Source organism: Solanum dulcamara, chromosome 6 (assembly GCF_947179165.1).
Source record: "Solanum dulcamara chromosome 6, daSolDulc1.2, whole genome shotgun sequence".
NCBI lineage: Eukaryota > Viridiplantae > Streptophyta > Magnoliopsida > Solanales > Solanaceae > Solanum > Solanum dulcamara.
This window is the reverse complement of record NC_077242.1, coordinates 67,115,376-67,135,096: the sequence shown is the minus strand read 5'-3', so window position 1 is coordinate 67,135,096 and position 19,721 is coordinate 67,115,376. Positions and strand designations below refer to the sequence as shown.

At 33.7% G+C, this 19,721-nt stretch overlaps 2 protein-coding genes and 1 pseudogene across 2 annotated transcripts; 1 reads left to right on the top strand and 2 right to left on the bottom strand.

The window, feature by feature from the left end:
• LOC129892919 (DNA-directed RNA polymerase subunit beta'-like) overlaps positions 1-325 on the top strand; it is a 3,050-nt pseudogene extending 2,725 nt beyond the window's left edge.
• Positions 326-8,559: 8,234 nt separating this feature from the next.
• On the bottom strand, positions 8,560-9,172 carry LOC129893446 (defensin D1-like). The gene is made up of 2 exons (XM_055968980.1): positions 9,098-9,172; positions 8,560-8,939 (listed from the first exon to the last, which is right to left on the bottom strand). Exons 1-2 carry the CDS (start codon positions 9,156-9,158, stop codon positions 8,737-8,739), a joined length of 264 nt encoding a protein of 87 aa, XP_055824955.1. The 5' UTR covers positions 9,159-9,172; the 3' UTR covers positions 8,560-8,736.
• A 1,019-nt stretch (positions 9,173-10,191) lies between these two features.
• LOC129892918 (4-hydroxy-tetrahydrodipicolinate synthase, chloroplastic-like) lies at positions 10,192-14,419 on the bottom strand. Its single transcript, XM_055968433.1, has 2 exons — positions 14,319-14,419; positions 10,192-10,504 (listed from the first exon to the last, which is right to left on the bottom strand). Exons 1-2 carry the CDS (start codon positions 14,417-14,419, stop codon positions 10,192-10,194), a joined length of 414 nt encoding a protein of 137 aa, XP_055824408.1.
• Positions 14,420-19,721: the final 5,302 nt, after the last annotated feature.

Below are 19,721 nucleotides of genomic sequence, written 5' to 3'. Positions count from 1 at the left end.
TAATAAAGCTTTAACCATTAGAAGATGTCAAAGGGGGAGACGTCTAGCCGTTGTTCTAAGAAAGGTGATGGCAAGGAAAAGTCCTTCCTCTCATTTGGTAAGTGTGGTAAAAACCATCTAGAGGAGTGCTTGTACGACACATGGAGTTGTTATAGTTACGAAAAAAGTAGACATAAGGAGAAGGATTGTCCAGTGGCATCTAGAAAAGGGAGGCAGTCCAAGAATGCTCGAGGTGAAGGTACAGATTCTCAATCCAAGACCGGTGGTAGTTTTAGTACATATACTATTTCCAAGTATGGGAAAAACCATAGAGGGGAGTACTTAGTAGGGTTGGATACTTGCTATAGGTGTGGAAAGTCGGGTCATTATGCAAGGTAGTGTAGGAGTTGTACTAGACCTCAGGCTCTGGCCCAGACTATAGGTCATCGGGATCAAAGTGTTACTACATTGGATGGTGGTCAGCGCCAAGAAAGATTGTATGCCTTTTAGTTTCATCAGGAGTTAGAGGATTCTCTTGATGTTGGGACTGGTAAGTTAAAGTGATGTTTTTCCTAAAACGCCTCATAACTTCCTATTAATAGATGTGACACGCTTCACACCAATGAACAAGACTCTACTCAACGCGGTATGTTGGACTCGAATAACTATTTCAAAACATCGAGCTCTGATACCAATTCTTTTACGACCCAAGCCTAGGGCCTAGACGTGAGATGGCGAATGAGACACCCGGAGGTACCTCACCCAAGCCTCTTAGTATTCATTGGTAATGATAAACAAATCAAGTAGAAAAAAAAGGGATGTAGGGATTAAGGGGCATCACAGTTAATAAAAGCCAAAGACAACATAACATCTTTTTCTATGTCCAACCATACCTTCTACATTAATGACTTGGAGGGGGCTAAGACATGTTCCTAGCTCACCCTCAAAATAAGTGTCAAGAAATGCCTTAATAAAAGTCTTAATGTTCTACATAACGTAAGCCTAGAATAAAAAGGATGTTGTTCCCGAACCAGGAGAACTCACCACAAGCAATCTTCAAACAAATTTGAGCTAGTCTTCCTACATGGTGATATCATGTAGGGAAAAGTATGTGTTAGTACTTTGAATGTACTAAGTATGTGAGTATTCTATGAAATAAATAACATAAGGGAGACATGAGTAAGCAATATGCATAAGTGAATGCATGAATTAGATATCATCATATCAAACCCTAAAATATTCATTTTGTGGAAAAGTGACCATAACCGACATTTAAGACCATGCGAGCTATTACATTGAATCCAACATAAGCCCATACGTTGGCATGCGGAGACTACTTGCCGGGTAGAAATCCGTCAATTTCAACATTCTTTAATAAATTTATTGGCTAATTGTGGATCCACTAGACTAAATAGCCTACAAGGGCTCCTATGGCGGACAATAGTTAATGCAACATGAAACTTTACTTAATAACCCCTTAGGTCGATTCCCCATCTACATGCTACATTCGGTGCTAGGTCAAATCCCACAGAATAACATTTATATATCATAATAACATAAGCATTGTATAACTTTAGACATCAAATCATCATCCGTGGAATAGCTCATTAAATCCTTTGGTTTATAATATCATCATGACTACCATATCCTATTTACCGTTCTACTAATGAACCTTAATTTATAAGAAAATTAGGTCTACAATCAGTGATGACTTTCTGAGTACCATGCTAATCGGACCTTCAATTTTGGAAAAATGTTCAAAAGCATTAACGTCCTATAGGGATGTCAAATATGTCATATCACAACATTAAACATTTCATTTGATTCAATGTGATGTCCTTTCACATTGAAACCTTACTTTGGATAAAAAGCCCTTTCATTAATCGATCATTTCATAAAGACTCCCCTACATAAGAATTTACTACATAACATTCATTGGAGTCAAATTTCATTTCAACTTTACTTTATCATAGGAAACTAGGAGGGTTCATTTCAAAAAGACTTTCAAATACATTTAAAGGATACTTGTATACATGAGAGTGATATGAACGCATCCAATCAAACTTCTTAAAAACAATCCACCATATGCACTTTAAAACTACCTTTCAAAAATTCATATAAGGGCATTGATAATCCATCAATTTCATGTAAATAAGAATCAACATAAGTCAATAGAAGTAAATAAACTTCAAATATTCAAGAATCTATGCATTTGGAATCATAGTATGAAAATCCCTAAAAACTCATCACTTGAAATTAAGAGTCAATCTACATATAAATCAATAGGAGTAAATAAACTTAAAATATACCATATTCTATGCATTTGGAACCATCATGTGAAATCCCATACGATTTTATCATTTAAAATTGTTATAGTAAGTTTAGAAAATATTTAGGCTCCATGGGTGGAAGAACCATGAATGAAAACCCACATACCTTACATTGAAGCTTTTGAGAAAGTTTGACTATTGGTCTTCTATGAGGAGCCTTGAATCCTTTGAGTTTGAGAGAAAAATTTGAGAGAGAGAAGGATGAAGTTTAGGGTTTTTTGGAGGTGAAAGACTATAAAATTTGACCCCAAAACATTCCAAGTTCGTATATATAGATATTAGGTAATTTTCCAAAAATGTTCCTACAAAACTTGGAAAACAGGACAAGTCTGTGACAGGTATGCAACGCGGACGTATCGCGCACCTTTCTGGTCGACAAAAAAGTGAAATCTGGAAAAATTGTCAAAGTTCAATGCAGATGTGCGACGCGGACATGTTGCGGATCTCTCTGTTTAACTAAGCATAACTTTTGACTCCGAACTCGAAAAAATGCAATCTTAGTGGAGTTGGAAAGAAGACTCAAATAAATTTAAATTAATAAATTATGAGACACCCAATTCATTATATTCTAGGAGATATGGTTGTTTGAAGTTGACTCTTATACGAACTCATTTGAAAAATTAGCCGATAAAAATTCTTTGGAATCGGCTTGGTGTTAGACATCCCTTATGACCCTAAAACACATCTAATACTCTTCAAATACTTAGGAATTGATCCTAAATCATAGATACAATTAAAATTTGATGAGTTCGACCCTATACGCCTAAAAAGAATGGTTTGAATCTTGACATAGAAATTTTTGAGATGTTACAAATAGGTACGCATTGTATTTTTTTTATGTATATATAAATGACATGTAATTGATATAATGTGATAAGATTTTGATTTTATTTACAGTTTATACTAATTTGATATGAAGTTGATATGATATGATTTTATAATCAACATGAAATCGATATTTAATTGGTACTTAATCTCTAATTTATATACATTTATGATTTTGGTATAGTTATAGAATATGCTATTATTACTTTTTTTATATCTATTTTATAGTTATATGTGGTATTAAAATGGTATAAAAATTTGATATAATATGTCATTATATAGGTATTTTCACAGGTTGTATGAAATTAATATGACTTTGTTATAAAATGTATACGCATTTGCAGGATTCTGATATAAAATATGTATACAAGTTATTTCTATTTGGTATTATGCAATACATTAAATTTATGGTGGAACAGAAAGTATGTTGATTTCCAAATAGAGGAAATTATATGTTACGTGTAGCACATGTTGTCGAGGTGACACAAGAAGAAGACATATTCAAATTATCTTGCTAAAAAATAGTTATAATTTGTTTTTTGTTTTAGTTTAGTTATTTATTTGTGACAAACACATATTTTGATGTTTTTGGTCTTTTAACTCAATGAATTCTGATTTCAAAATATTTATTATGTGTAATACTTAATCCTTTGTGTATGCATTATTTTTCAAATGTATACTCAAAAACTATTACTATTTAATGTAGATAATTATTTGATATCCACATGGTATGCAATTGACATCCACTTGAAAAATTAAGTCCACCAATATATGCAATTGGCATCCAACTGTAAAAGTCTAACCATGTACGTAATTGATAGCCAACTGAAAATACAACATATAATTAAAATTTTAACCGAGTAAGCAAAGCTCAAATTAGTTAATGATGTATCCAATTGATATCCATATGGATAGCTTAAGCATAACAAAGTATGCAATTGGTATCTAAATTGAATTTCAAAATATTTAATTCTTACTACTTTGTGTATTTAGTGTTTTTCAAATTTAAAATTCCAATCTAAATTCAAGTTTAGTTAAGATTTCATATTATTATCTCCTTATTGAATCAAGATTGAATGAATGTTGTCATATTTCATACTGATTTTTTACGCTACTTTATATAAATTATATAATAAATAAATTAATTTAAAATCATGGACGAAAACTGAAACTTTGTATTGAAGATAAATAGGAAAGAAAAAGAAAAAAAGTTAAAGAAAAAATAACGAATGTGAGTGAGAAAATTATGTGAGGATATTAAGGAGAGATTAAAAAACAAAACAGATTTAAGTAATAAGAATACTAAATAAAAAAATGATTTTCAAATTAAAAAATTAAAAAATGATATGTAACATCTCAAAAAATTATATGTCAAGATTCAAACCATTCTTTTTAGGCGTATAGGGTCGAACTCATCGATCTTTAGTTGTATATAATAGTTAGTATCAATTTCTAAGTATTTTAAGAGTATTATATGTGTTTTAGGGTCATATGAGATCTCTAAGACCAAGACGATTCCAATCAATTTTTATCGGCTAAGTTTCTGAATGAGTTTGTATAAGGGTCCACTTCAAACAACCATATCTCCTAGAATATAACGAATTGAGTGGCCCATAACCTATCAAATTAAATTTCTTTGAGTCTTCTTTCCAATTCCACCAAGATTGCTTTTTTCTGAGTTCATAGTCCAAAGTTATGCTTGGTTGAATACACAGGTCCGACACAAGTCCGCGTCGCGGACCTGCAGCGAACTTTGACAATTTTTCCCAATTTCATTTTTTGTCGACCAGAAAGGTACGCGACACGTCCGTGTCGTAGACCTGTGGAGGACTTGTCCAGTTTTCCATATTTTGTAGGGACATTTTGGGAAAATTATGTAATAGCTATATATACGAACTTGGAACATTTTGGGGTCAAATTTTGCAATCTTTCACCTCCAAAGAATCCTAAGCTTCATTCTCCTCTCTCTCAAATCATCCCCTCCAATTTTTCTCTCAAACTCAAAGGATTCAAGGCTTCTCATAGAAGACCAATAATTTAACTTTCTTAAAAGCTTCAATCTAAGGTATGTGGGTTTTCATTCATGGGTTCTTCCACCCATGGAGCCCAAATATTTTCTCAACTTAGTATATCAATTTTAAATGATGAAATCTTATGGGATTTCACATGATGGTTCCAAATGCATAGATTATGGTATATTTTAAGTTTATTTACTCCTATTGATTTATATGTATATTGACTCTAATTTCAAGCGATGAGTTTTTAGGGATTTTCATACTACGATTCCAAATGCATAGATTCTTGAATATTTGAAGTTTATTTACTTATATTGACTTATGTTAATTCTTATTTACATGAAATGGATGGATTATCAATGTTCTTATATGAAGGTTTGAAAGGTAGTTTTAACGTGCATATGGTGGATTGTTTTTAAGATGTTTGATTAGATGCATTCATATCACTCTCATGCATACAAGTATCCTTTAAATCTATTTAAAAGTCTTTTTGAAATGAACCCACCTAGTTTCCTATGATAAAGTAAAGTTTAAATGAAGTTTGACTCCAATGAATTTTATGAAGTAAATTCTTATGTAGGGGAGTCTTTATGAAATGATTGATTAATAAAAGGGCTTCTTAGCCAAAGTAAGGTTTCAATGTGAAAGGACAATTCTCACATTGAATCAAATGAAATGTTTAACGTTATGATATAACATGTTTGACCTCCCTATAGACCGTCAATGCTTTTGAACATTTTTTCAAAATTGAAGGTCCGATTAGCATGGTACCCAGAATGGCATCACTGATTGTAGACCTAATTTTCTTATAAATATAAGTGCATTAGTAGAACGGTAAATAGGGCATGGTAGTCATGATAATATTATAAACCAAAGGTTTTAATGAGCTATTCCACCGATGATGATTTGATGTGTAAAGTGTAATACACCAGAAATGTTTTTGCAAAGACTTAAATATTTATTCACATGTGTGTAGACTCGAAATGAAGGGATTGTAATTTTATATATGCGTTAGGATCAATTCCTAAGTATTTGAAGAGTATTATATGTGGTTTAGGTTAATGAGGGATCTCTAACACCAAGATGAGTCCAAAGAATTACAATCGATTAAGTTTTCAGATGAGTTAGTATAAGGGTCAACTTCAAATAAGAATAGATCCTAGAATATAATGAGTTGGGTGACCCATGACCTATCAACTGAAAGTATTTGAGTCTTATTTCCAACGCCACCAAGAATACATTTTTTGGAGTTCGGAGTTAAAGGTTATGACTATTTTACTACATACTATCACTGCAGGAATTTTAGGCCTGGGGCTCCAGTGGCGCTCGACGCCACTATAGCGCCCGAAACTAGCCTCAATAGTTTGTCCCTTGGTGCGACGCGCCACTATTGCACTTACAGGTTTTTGGACTCATTTTTCAGATTTTTCTTGAGAAAGGGTATTTCAGACTTTTCCCAACCTATCTCAAATATAACCCTAGTCGTTTGGGACAAAAAATGAGTTCTTCATCACACCAAGGAGGGTTTTCTCCTCATTTTAGGTATAGAAGACTTGGAGAGAAGAAATTAGAGAAGAAGAAGAGGAGTTAGATTTCAAGTCATTGTTTCAAGTCTCGATTTCCTTCGATTTTCAGGTATGTAAAACCTAAAATATGTATTGAGTTTTTCCATATGCCCCATAGATGTGTTGGATGAAGATTGTGAAAGGCTTGAACCTTCTATGAAGGTTTTCTTGAATTTTTCCTAATTTATAGAATATTTTTTTATATACTATTAATTGATTGATGAATTGAATGACTTGAATTACTAAATAGTTATCTTTCATATTATTGACTATAAATGAATTTTTGTATATAAATTCATATGTATTGATGGTGTTCTTGAGTGGAGTTTTGTTGAGAGTACGGATTCATGTTTCATTCATATGAACACCAAGATGAGATTTCCTTTTTGGTCATAATTTGTCTTGAGGTTGAGATGGATGATTTTTGTACTTGGCACGGCTAGCCTCCTCAAGAGTGAGCATCGGACGGGCTTGATAAAATTGAGGCAATAAGTCACGTTGGTGAATAAGAGTGGTCACACCTTGGTAGGGCTCGATAAGGCTAGAGACCAGTTGAAGAACTAGTTGATCTTTAGCAACCGGGGAGCCGACATTCTTGAGTTGATTCGCCAGATATTTGAGATGTTGAAAATAGGCATTGACATTCAGAAAATCTGCTATGTCGACATGAGTGAAGTCATGCTCAAGGGTGATAGTACGAGAGTGTTTGTTATCTTGGAATATGCCACGCAAGTGATTCCAAGCCTCCATCGCTGTGGTATCGGGTTCAAGAATTGTATGCAAAAGATCATGAGAGATAGTAGCGTAGATCCATTGGAGAATGGTGGAATCTATGGTGGACCACAGTTCTTTGTCCTCCCTTGTTGAGGCCATTTCTTCGTGCCACTTGTCGGAGGAATAATATGATCAATCACCCGATGGGATCTTGCATGAATCTTAAAGAGTTCCTCCCATGTGGAATATTGTACGTTCTCCATTTTAAGAGTGATGGAAACATGGTTCTTGATGTTGGATACCTCAAGAGAAGGATGAAAGGAAGATTTGGAGTTAGACATGGTGATTGAGAAGAGAGGAAGAGGGAGAGGAGGGGACGACGGTAGCAGGAATCCAAGAAGAAGAAGGTCGGATCGTGCCCTAGAAATCTAATACCATGAAAGAGATTAATCCCTTGATTTATTTCATTAACCTCAATAGTTTATATACACAAATACAAGAGTATAATTAGGTTATAATTAAGGAAACTAAATATCTCTATGTTAGAAACTAAATAAACTAAATATCTCTATATTACGAACTAAATATATACAATCTGTCAGAATATATTTTCAAATATTCTAACAGTGCCCAATGGCTAAACAATACTGCCAAGAAGATCTCACTAACCAAAATGGACCTAAAGTTATGCAATTTATTCAAGTTAAGAGATGTATTCATTTGGGTAAACCCTGACTATTTGGACATCAACATTTTCTTTGGCTCCGAAGTTTGAAAACAAAATTGTAGCATGTATTTTATTTTGTGAGATGTGAACAGTTTGGTATCGTTTGAGGTCAAAATGTCTTTTAATTCTTATGGTGATATGTCTTCATAGAAAATTTTCCTTGCTTGAGGTCCTACGAGAACTTCTGATTTGTACGTATTTATTTTCACGTTTATAGTGAATTTATTGTCTGTCTTTTGCTCTTCGAAACAGTCTTGTTTCTGTGGTCCACTTTTAGGACTTGTACTAATTTTCTAATAGCTCTATAAATGTGACATACAGGTTCTGAGAGGGATCTTTTGAGTTGTATATATTTTGATTTTGTTCCGCTGTTCATTTGTGTTCTCGTTATACTTATATAGAAAAATATCATAGTTCACATCAATTAATAATAGAAAGGCATACAATATAATTGCTCATCACGCAAAGCTTGACCAAACTGATTACACTCATAAATCAGCCTTATTACGTTGTTACACACATAAAATAGGTATCTTTTTATTTATCTGCATAGTCAAAGCCAAGCCATGAGACAAAGTTTTTTAGTAGTGGCAAGGTGAGTAGCAGTAGCAAGCATACTTTGCCCAGTAATATTTGTGACCCCATGGTTTGTACTTCTTACAGATACCATATTTAGCTCCATAGTAGTGCTTGCAATGATGACTACATTTGTAAGAGTATTGACAAGGCCCATTCCACTTGTCACTTTTTTTCCAACAATATTTGCCTTCTGCCATTTGTATTTCTGCAAGAATGAGAAAATAAATATTGTAAAAATCTCCTATTAACACCACCTCCATTTCATTTTATTGGACATGTTTGAGTTGTCACAAAATTTAATAAAAATAAATATTGTAAAAATTCGTAATCTTAAAGAAATCATGTCATTTATTCTTGACTCACCAGTTGCAGCAACAAGGAAGATGCAGAAGAGAAGGGCGAGAAAAATAGTATGCTTTGCCATAGCTGTTATTTTTCGTGTATTTCTTACTGAGGAAACAAAGAATTGAAATGGTGGTATTTATATTGTTGGAAACTCATGTTGTCCACGTAATTCCATTTGATTTGTTCAATGATTACGTTGGATGTTTGCTTCATTAATTATATGATGGATAATTTAAAGGACACATCAAGTACAAAGAATTAGTCCAGCACAATTAGCATTTCTTTATTTGACAAGAATTTGAATTGATCAAAGAGCCATTTGAATCATAAAGTCTTCTACTAATTGTTCAATTATGTATCTCCATAAATTGTTTTTATAGGTCACAATCCATTTGTGTAAATACATGTTATTTTAACAAGGGAAAAATATTTAAATATGTGATGGAACTTTGAGAAAATATTCATTTAGGTACTGTCATTCAACTAAGTGTCTATTTATTTATGATATCACCATATACATGTTATGCAAAAGAATCGTGGTTTACAGATATCAAACAAGATTTTAATTGCCCAATCTAACAGGACATTAATTTTATTTTTTTTGGAAGAAACTCCTTGACTAAAAAGTTTAAAAAACCACGAACAGGCTCTTTTGTTGATCAATTTTTGTCACTCAAAGCCCTCTTTAGAATGACTGTTAATTTCCAAGAATAATTTTGAATATTGTGTGCAAATATTCCTAATAATTTACACCATACATGTATTTAAGAGTCAATATTTCAAGTTTTAACTATAGTTTTAAGTATGTTCAACGTATAACTTTTTATTTTCAAATCTTAACATATCTCTATTTATTTAAAATTAGTTTAAATTAAGTCCTTTATAATTTTTTAATTTAGATCATAATTAATAAGAGATAATTATGCGGAGAGAGATGAATACAATCTGACAGCGCATTAATAGGATCAAATCAAATCACGGTAATCTTGGGTGATAACCCATGCCTAAATTTTTCACCCTTTTTATATGCTTTCAGTTTATTTTCTCTTTCTACTTCACTTTCTCTCTTCACCTTAATCCAAAACACTTTCGAATCTAAATCCAACAGCAAATCATTGTTCTGTCGCATGGATTGCTTCACTCGTGGAATAGCTTCCTGTGTTTTCAATGACTTTGATTGATCCACCAAAACAATTGATTGTGTGACCAATGAGCTTGATGTGTTCATCCCAGGTCATCAATTGACCTTCACATGTACTGCCACCAACAATCATACCCTCGACGCCATTTTCGATTTGCAAATTTATTAAGGCGTCATAAGCCTCAAGATCGAATTTTCCATCTAGTAGATATGGGGTTTTGATTGCAGTAATCAATTGAAGTGCTTTTATGTCCTCGACAATCACCCTATTTTTAACTTCATTCCTGCGCATTGAAAGGTGAAAACTTGGAATTACTGCTACTCATGGTTTAATTTTTGTATTAATACCCTGTTATCGAAGATAGTATAAAATAATTATGAATTTGATATATTCTAATTTTTTTAGTCCAAACTTATGTATTGGCATGAAAATGGTATTTTTATGTGAACATATATATGCAAAATGTGTATAGATTTAGTTTGATTCTTTTGTTTTTTGTAGTTGTCAAGAATTTGGTGTTAATTTTGTAGTTGTCACAAACTGGTACGCAATGTATTTTTTGTGCATATAAATGGCATGTAATTGACATAATGTGATAAGATTTTGATTTTTTTTACAGTTTATACTAATTTGATATGAAGTTGATATGATATGATTTATAATCAGCATGAAATTGGTATTCAATTGGTACTTAATCTCTAATTCGTCTACATTTATGATTTTGTATAGTTATAGAATATGTTATTATTTTTTTGATATCTATTTTATAGTTATATGTGGTATTAAAATGGTATGAAAATTTGATATAACGTGTCATTATATAGGTATTTTCACAGTTTGTATGAAATTAATATGACTTTGTTATAAAATGTATACACATTTGCAGGAATCTCATATAAAATATGTATAAAAGTTATTTCTATTTGGTATTATGCAATACATTAAATTTATGATGGAACAGAAAGTATGTTGATTTCCAAATAGAGGAAATTATATGTTACGTGCTGCACATGTCGTCGATGGGACACAACAAGAAGACATATTCAATTATCTTGCTGAAAATTAGTTATAATTTGTTTTTATTTTAGTTTAGCTATTTAATTGTGACAAACATATATTTTGATGTTTTTGGTCTTTTTAACTCAATGAATTCTGATTTCAAAATATTTATTATGTGTAATACTTAATTCTTTGTGTATGCATTATTTTTTCAATTGTATACTCAAAAACTAAAACTGGTTAATGCTGATAAGCATTTGGTATCCACATGGTATCCAATTGACATCCACTTGAAAAATTAAGTCCACCAATGTATGCAATTGGTATCCAACTGTAAAAGTCTAACCATGTATGTAATTGATATCTAACTGATATCCAACTGAAAATACAACATATAATTAAGATTTCAACCGAGTAAGGAAAACTAAAATTAGTTAATGATGTATCCAATTGATATCCATATGGATAGCTTAAGCGTAACAAAATATGCAATTGGTATCTAAATTAAATTTTAAAATATTAAATTCTTACTACTATGTGTATGTAGTATTTTTCAAAACTAAAATTCCAATCTAAATACCAATTTTAATTAAAATTTCATATTATTATCTCTTTATTAAATCAAGATTGAATGAATGTTGTCATATTACATACTGAATTTTTTTGTGTTACTTTATATAATTTATATAAAAAAATAAAGTAATTTAAAATCATGGATGAATACATAAAATTTTTATTGAAGATAAATAGGAAAGAAAAAGAAAAAAAGAGTTAAAGAAAAAAATAACTAGTGTGGGTGAGAAAATTATTTGAGGATATTAAGGAGAGATTAAAAAAATAAAATAGATTTAAGTAATAAGAATACTAAATAAAAAATGATTTTCAAATAAAAAATCATAAAATGATATCAATTTTTAAAACTATAAAAAAATGTCGTAGAAAAAAAAGGAGGAAAGAGAAACTAAAACAACAGATTGATACTATTAATTAGGATATTAATTAGTAAATTGATAACAACCCACATATTTAGAAACTACTATCACAAGTCAAAATTTCTTACATTAAATATGAAATTTATAAAATTTATGGTCAAAAATATTTTAAAATGATAAGTCAATAACAAGTTATTTCAGGAAAAAATATTTTTTTTAAGTAATTTTCAAAATAGGATAAATTTTAAAATGTTTTTTGATCAAACCAGTTATAAATTAGTTTGGTTAGGGATTCTTATTCCACTTGCTCTTAATTTCCTTATTTTTGTCCGCATACAAATGTTTTTCTCTGGATTCCAAAGCTCTTTCCTATTAAGCAAGTGCAGCAATATTTCAATGTGGAACATAAGTTCCTTGCTCAACACGTTTAGTCCATTAACAAAATTCCTCAAATATCTTGCACTTGCACTACATACTATAAATATGTAATACCTCAAAAAATCAAATCAAAGATCGTTCTAGAATAATTCGATGTTTCGAAGCTAACTATAATGTTAGAATTTCCATTCGAACGCACTAATCAAGAATATTGACTGAACTTAAACTTTGGATAAACTTCGTACTTAAAATGCCTAATGGCATAAACTCAAAACAAAAGCTTCGAAACCCGAACCAATTATCCTACTAGACCAAAAGGACCTTTTTGAAACTGATGCAACTGTCAAAATTCTAATATGATATCAGAATCTCCGGATGTTGACTAAAGTCAACTCTTTTACTACAAAAGCCTCCAAAAGGGCAAAACTCGTGCGAAAACTTATCCAACCTCCTTGGGAAGTATACCACCCAATCCAACATCATACAAAAGCTACAAGAAAGCTACAGAGTGGGACCAAACAGTAAAAACTCGCAAATATACAAAAATAACCTCGAAGATCATTATATTAATAAATGCTATATTTTTAAAATATTTATTTCAATCGGTAAGTCCACTGGGTAGTTGTGGGATTTCACTGGGTTGTTGTTGTATTTCAATCGGTAAGTCCACACATTTATTAAGTTCTTTTTGGTAGTGCAATTTTATGGGCCCAATGGTTAAACAATACTCCCAAGAAGATCTCCCTAACCAAAATGGACCTAACGTTATGCAATTTATTCAAAGTTAAGAGATGTATTCATTTGGGTAAACCCACATCAACATTTTCTTTGTCTCCGAAGTTTGAAAACAAAATTGTAGCATGTATTTATTTTGTGAGATGTGAACTGTTTGGTATCGTTTGTGGTCAAAATGTCTTTTAATTCTTATGGTGATATGTCTTCATAGAAAAATTTTCCTTGCTTGAAGTCCTACGAGAACTTGTGATTTGTGGTGGGGGAGAAAGCACTACAACTATAGTTTGATATGATAATAAATAAGGAAAATAAATTGGACACGAGAATTTTATATAGAAATCCCTCAAACAAATAGAGAGGAAAAACCACGGGGTAGAAGGATCTTACAATGATAATATGTTAGTATACTGCTCTCAAATACAAGGAGAAAACAACAATTAACACTTCTCTCTTGTAAAAGTAACAACTCACTAAAGAGGACACTCAAGACTACAATATTTATCTTAGTGTATAAATCTTTTTGTGTTCTTACTCTTTTGGATTGTATTTTGTGGGATAATCTAAATGAGGGAAAGAGGCCCTCTATTTATAGGGAACTAGAAATGTGTAAAATCCGCGTTTTGCACCTTCCTTTTTTACTATGCATTTAAAACGCGTTTTCTTTTCTTTTTGACTATGCGTTCAAAAAACGTTTTATTTCCTTTTTGACTATGCGTTCAAATTGCGTTTTGTAGTATTTGACTATCTTGCATTCTCCCACTTGAAGATTTAATTGAGAATCAATTGAGTCTTCACACCATCCTTTGTACCCAATTACTGCTATGTTACGTTTTTGCTAGGCCAACCGAAGATTGACACCATATAAACTTATTACTGTTGATTGGCTTCGTAAACATATCTGCTAGGTTGTCATTAGTGTGAATTTTCTGAATATCCACACCGCCTTCTTCCACCTTCTCACGAACAAAGTAATACTGAAGTCATATGTGCTTTGTCCTTGAATGAAATGCCGGATACTTTGCAAGATGCAAAGCGCTCTAAATGTCGAAAAACAGAGCAACCTTCTCTTGTTTGTGCCCGAGCTCCTCCAATAAAATCTGCATGCATATTGCCTCTTTTCTAGCTTGTGTAGCTGCTACAGATCCTGCTTCCATCGTAGATGTAGCCATGATAGATTGAAAATTTGAAACCCAGCTTACACCTCCTCTAGCAAGAGTAAACACATAACCTATGGTAGACTTGCTTTTATCAAGATCACCTGCATAATTTGAATCAACATAACCTTTAACACTAAAATCTGATCCTCCATAACACATTGCAACATCTAAGGTACCCTTGATATATCCCAAGATCGTCTTAACAGTATTCCAATTCTCTCTACTGGGATTAGCCATGTATCGACTAACTACTCCGACTGCTTGTGCAATGTCAGATCTTATACAAATCATGGCGAACATTAAACTTCCTACTGCTAATGCATACGGTACTCGAGATATCTTCATCCTCTTTGCTTCATTGGTAGGACTTATTCTTGAGGATAACTTGAAATTAATAGGAAGTGGGGTAGAAATTGACTTACAGTCTTGCATCTTGAAGCGCTGCAAGATTTTCTTCAAATAATTCTTTTGAGAAAGCCAAATCTTTCTATTATTTCTATCTCGGTGAATTTGCATCCCTATAATCTTGTTTTCTAGTACCAAGTCCTTCATTTCAAACTCCCTAGCCAAATGTTCCTTTAAATTTGTGAGACTATCTTTCTTGGAGCCTGCTACCAATATGTCATCAACATACAACAACAAAATAACAAAATCGTCATCAACAAATCTCTTGTAATAAACACAAAGATCTGAACTATGTCTATTGTATCCAAGGCTTATAATGAAGGAATAAATCTCTTATACCAACATCTCATCACCTTTTTGAGCCAGTATAGAGATTTGTTCAACCTGCAAACCAAGTACTCTTTTTCCTATTCTTCAAAACCTTCTGGTTGGAGCATGTAAATTTCTTCTTCAGGCTCTCCATGAAGAAATGCAATTTTGACATCTAAGTGCTCCAAGTACAAGTCAAATGTAGCACACATCGCCAGAAACACTTGAATTGTTGTGAGTCGAACCACTGGAGAAAATATCTCATTGAAGTCTGTACCTTCTTTCTGAGCATATTCTTTCACCACCAATCTTGCACAATACTTCTCCACTTGATCATTACCATTGCGTTTGATCTTGTAGACCCATTTGTTTCCAATGGTCTTCCTTCCTTATGGAAATTGAACAAGATATCATGTTTTATTTTTATAAAAAGCTTCAATTTCTTCTCGCGTTGCTGCTATCCACAGAGATGATTCTTGGCCTTTCATAGCTTCGTGAAAAGTTGAAGGCTCTCGATCCTCTATTAATAGACAGTATTCAACACTACCCTTCATAGAATAATCTGAGTGCCAAGCTGGTTCTCTTCTCTCCCTAGTTGACCTCGAACTTATGGAGTTTTCATCTCAGTTTGCTCTTGTTCTTCGTGCTCTGATGCTACCTCAGAAGAAACTAGAGCCTTTTCTATTTCTTAACTTCAAATGTAGTAGTCTCTGTTTTTTCTTTCGAAGTGCTACCTTCTTTTGCTTGTATCTTGTTTTCAACAAACACAACATCCCTGCTGATTACCACCTTCCGGGCAGTGGGATCTCATAAGCGATACCCCTTGACTCCATCAGCATACCCTAAGAAAATGTATTCTCTAGATTTCGGAGCTCAAACAAGTGGAAAACATAATAAAATTTATCCTTTGAGTATCTCAAAAACATTTTTTATCTCATTTCTAAATACACCATGCCAAATGCAAATGTCAAGCGTATGAATGTTAACCAATCACTATCAACCATTGTCAAAATCAATCACCCCACACAGAAAATTAGATAAATACTCTTCATAGTAGAGTCATACTAATCTGGAGCTCTAGCTAATCTAAGTCCAAGGAGTCAGACATTACGAGGATAAAGATATAAATGCTCAAAAACAACCAATAATTAGAAAATTAATAACCAACACTTATTTTTGAGCTTTTATCTCTTTATCCTCATACATATTATCAATGATGACCACAAAAGCGATCAAGTGGCCACTTAATCAGTCACCGTTTAAGCGGTCGACTGGCCACTAAAGAGGCCTAGCCCTAAATGTTCCCTACCGCTAAAGCGGTCCCCAAGCCTCTTAAGCGGCTATCGCTAAAGCACTCGAGGGGATCTAAAGAGGCAAGGCCTTAGGTGGCTTATATCTCTTAAGCGGTCATGCCAATGATTTTGGTACTAGCCAAAAGCTAAGGTGGAGTTTTCTCTTAATGGGTCCTTAGAATTCATTCAGAACACCGTGAACGCAAACAAACTATGCTACCCTACCAAAAACAACATTTTGAACTCAGCAAAATTGACTAAACAACCAATGGGGGTCGTCTCAATAAAATTTTGTCTTAAGTCAACACTAGCACAAAATAACCAAAAACTAAACAAAATACTGAATGCCACAAACTCATCCTAATTACCTTGGGATATGAATCAAAGGCCTTTCTCGACAAAAATCAGCATTTTGGAGTAAACCACACTGATAGAATTTTCATCCGGACATGTTTTTCAAGAATATTTGACCAAAGTAAAACATTAGACAAACTTTCAAAACTAACTCGCCTAACTATACAAACTTATGTCGAAAGTTCTGAGACCAAAACAAACCATGCCACTAGTCCAATATCGACCTTCCAAAGTTGATTGAAATGAAGGAAATCGCATACAACATATATTCTCTGGATGTATACCAAAGTCAACTCTTTTGACTCAAAAGCTTCGAAAAGGGGAAAATCTCACTCAAACCTCTCCCGACCACCTCGAGAAGCATGCCACCCATCTAGATAGACCACAAATACTGCACAGAAGCTACATGAAGGGGTAAAAATAGTAATTTTACATAAAAGCAAACAAATGACAAAGAGGGTAATGATCTAGTACAAAAAGGACTTTTGTCCTCGAAAGTTAAAGAAAAAGAAGTACTTGAAGGCTTGAAAAGGTGAGGGCATCAGGTCTGTATGTCAAGCTCAACCTTCCAAGTAGCCTCTCAACCAAAAAATGTCTCCATTGAACCTTCACTAACGCGATCTTCTTGGACCTCAACCTCCTAACCTGCATGTCTAGAATAGCCACATGCTCCTCCTCAAAATCAAAAGATACATATCAAATTGAACGGAAACACACTAAAGCACGTGAGACTCATCCAGAATATACTGCCTCAACATAAAGCCATAGAAAATGAGGTGAACACCCAAAAAGGCTGGAGTTAAGGCTAACTCATAAGCCACCTCTCTAATACGCCTCATAATCTCAAAAGGTCCAATTAACCTAGGGCTAAGATTTCCCTTCCTCTTGAATCTCATGGAATCTTTCATAGGTGACACTTGATGAAACACATGATCACCAACCATGAACTCAAAGGGATGAACCCTCCAATCAACATAGCTCTTATGGCTACTCTGGACTATATGAAGTCTTTCCTAGATCACACAAACGCTATCCATAGAATCACAAGACAAGCCGGTTCACAATGGCAAACCTCAAAAACATCAAACCAACCCATCGGAGATTGAAATTTCCTATCATACAATGCCTCAAATAGTGCCACTTGAATACTAGAATGGTAGTTGTTATGATATGCAAACTCCATCAAGGATAAAAATTGGTCCCATTGACCTAGACAATCAATAACAAAAGCCCGGAGCATATAAAACCTGAATATTCCACTCAGTCTGACCATCAGTCTACAGATGAAAGCCTGTGCTAAGTTCAAATTGGGTACCCAATTCTTGCTGAATAGACCTCTACAAACACAAAGTCAACTGAGTAGCATAATCTAAAATTATGGACACCAGCATACCATGCAAATGGATAATCTCTTTAATGTAGATCTGAGCTAACCTCTATGAACTGTAGAAAGTCTAAATCAACAGAAAGTGAGAAGACTTGGTCAACTGATCGCGATGACCCAAATATCATAAAATCTACAAAATCTACGTGGAAAGCTTACAACAAAGTCCAGGGCTATTGGATCCCACCTCCACTCTAGAATGGGTAGCCTCTTAGTCAAACCACCAGGTCTCTCGTGCCCATACTTCACATGCTGGCATTTCAAGTACCTTGCCATAAACTCTGTAATGTCTCTCTTCATCCCACACACTTGTAGTGTTTCCTTAGATCACAATAGATCTTCGCAGCACCAGAATGAATAGATTACCTAGAACAAGGGACTCCTCCAGAATCAATCAAAGCAGATCTACAAATCTAGGAATATAGACACGACCCTCAATCCTCAAAACACCCTCAAGATATAAGGTCACCTTCATAGCCTTTCCGCTAAGAGCCTTATCATGAATCAACCTTACTCTCAAATCATCAAACTGTTGTGCACGAATCTGCTCCATCAAAAAAGACCTAGACTCTAAAAAAGTAAGAATTATCAAGTCAAACTATTCAGTTAGCTAAACTAAATATCTGAAGCCAAAGGTTTCTCCTCTAAGGCTAAGAAAGCCAAAATCTCCTTACTCAGCACCTTCCAACTCAAGGCATCCACTACCACATTCACCTTGCCCAGGTGATAAAGGATCAAAATATCACAGTACCTTAGTAACTCCAACCACCTACGGTATCTCACATTAAGGTCCTTCCAGATGAAAATGTACTGAAAACTATGATGATTGGTGAATACCTCACAATAAACACCATACATGTAGTCCCTCTAAATCTCCAATGCTAAGACTACTACTGCCAACTCTTAGTCATAAGTGAGGTAGCACTTCTTTTGAATCTTTAGATGCCTGGAAGCATATGCAATAACTTTGCCCTGCTACATAAACACACATCCCAAATTGACACTGAAAGCATCACAATAGACTGTGAACCCATGGCCCTCAATAGGAAGAGTTAGAATCAGAGTTAAGAGTCAACAAGGACTTGAGCTTTAGAAAGTTTGCCTCACAGTCGTCAGACAATTGGAAAAAGGATATTCTTCTAAGTCAATCTAGTTAAAGGAGTTGCAATCCAAGAAAACCCCTCCACAAACCGCTTGTAGTAGTCTGCTAACCTAATGAAACTGCAAACCTCAGTAGGGAAAGTAGGCCTAGCCCAATCATAAACTATCTCTATCTTCATCGGATCCACCGTAATCCCATCCCTGGAAGCAACGTGCCCCAAGAATGCAACCGACATAAATAAAATGTCATACTTGGAGAATTTGGCATATAACTGTTGATCCCGCAAAGTCTAAAGCAGACCTCTCAAGTGTTGCTCATATTGCTCCCAACTCCTATATTAGACTAGAATGCCATCGATGAATACTATCATAAAGGAGTTTAAGTAGGGGCTGAAAACACAGTTGATCAACTCCATGAACGATTATCATGACCCACCCCCCAGGACGTGCAGAC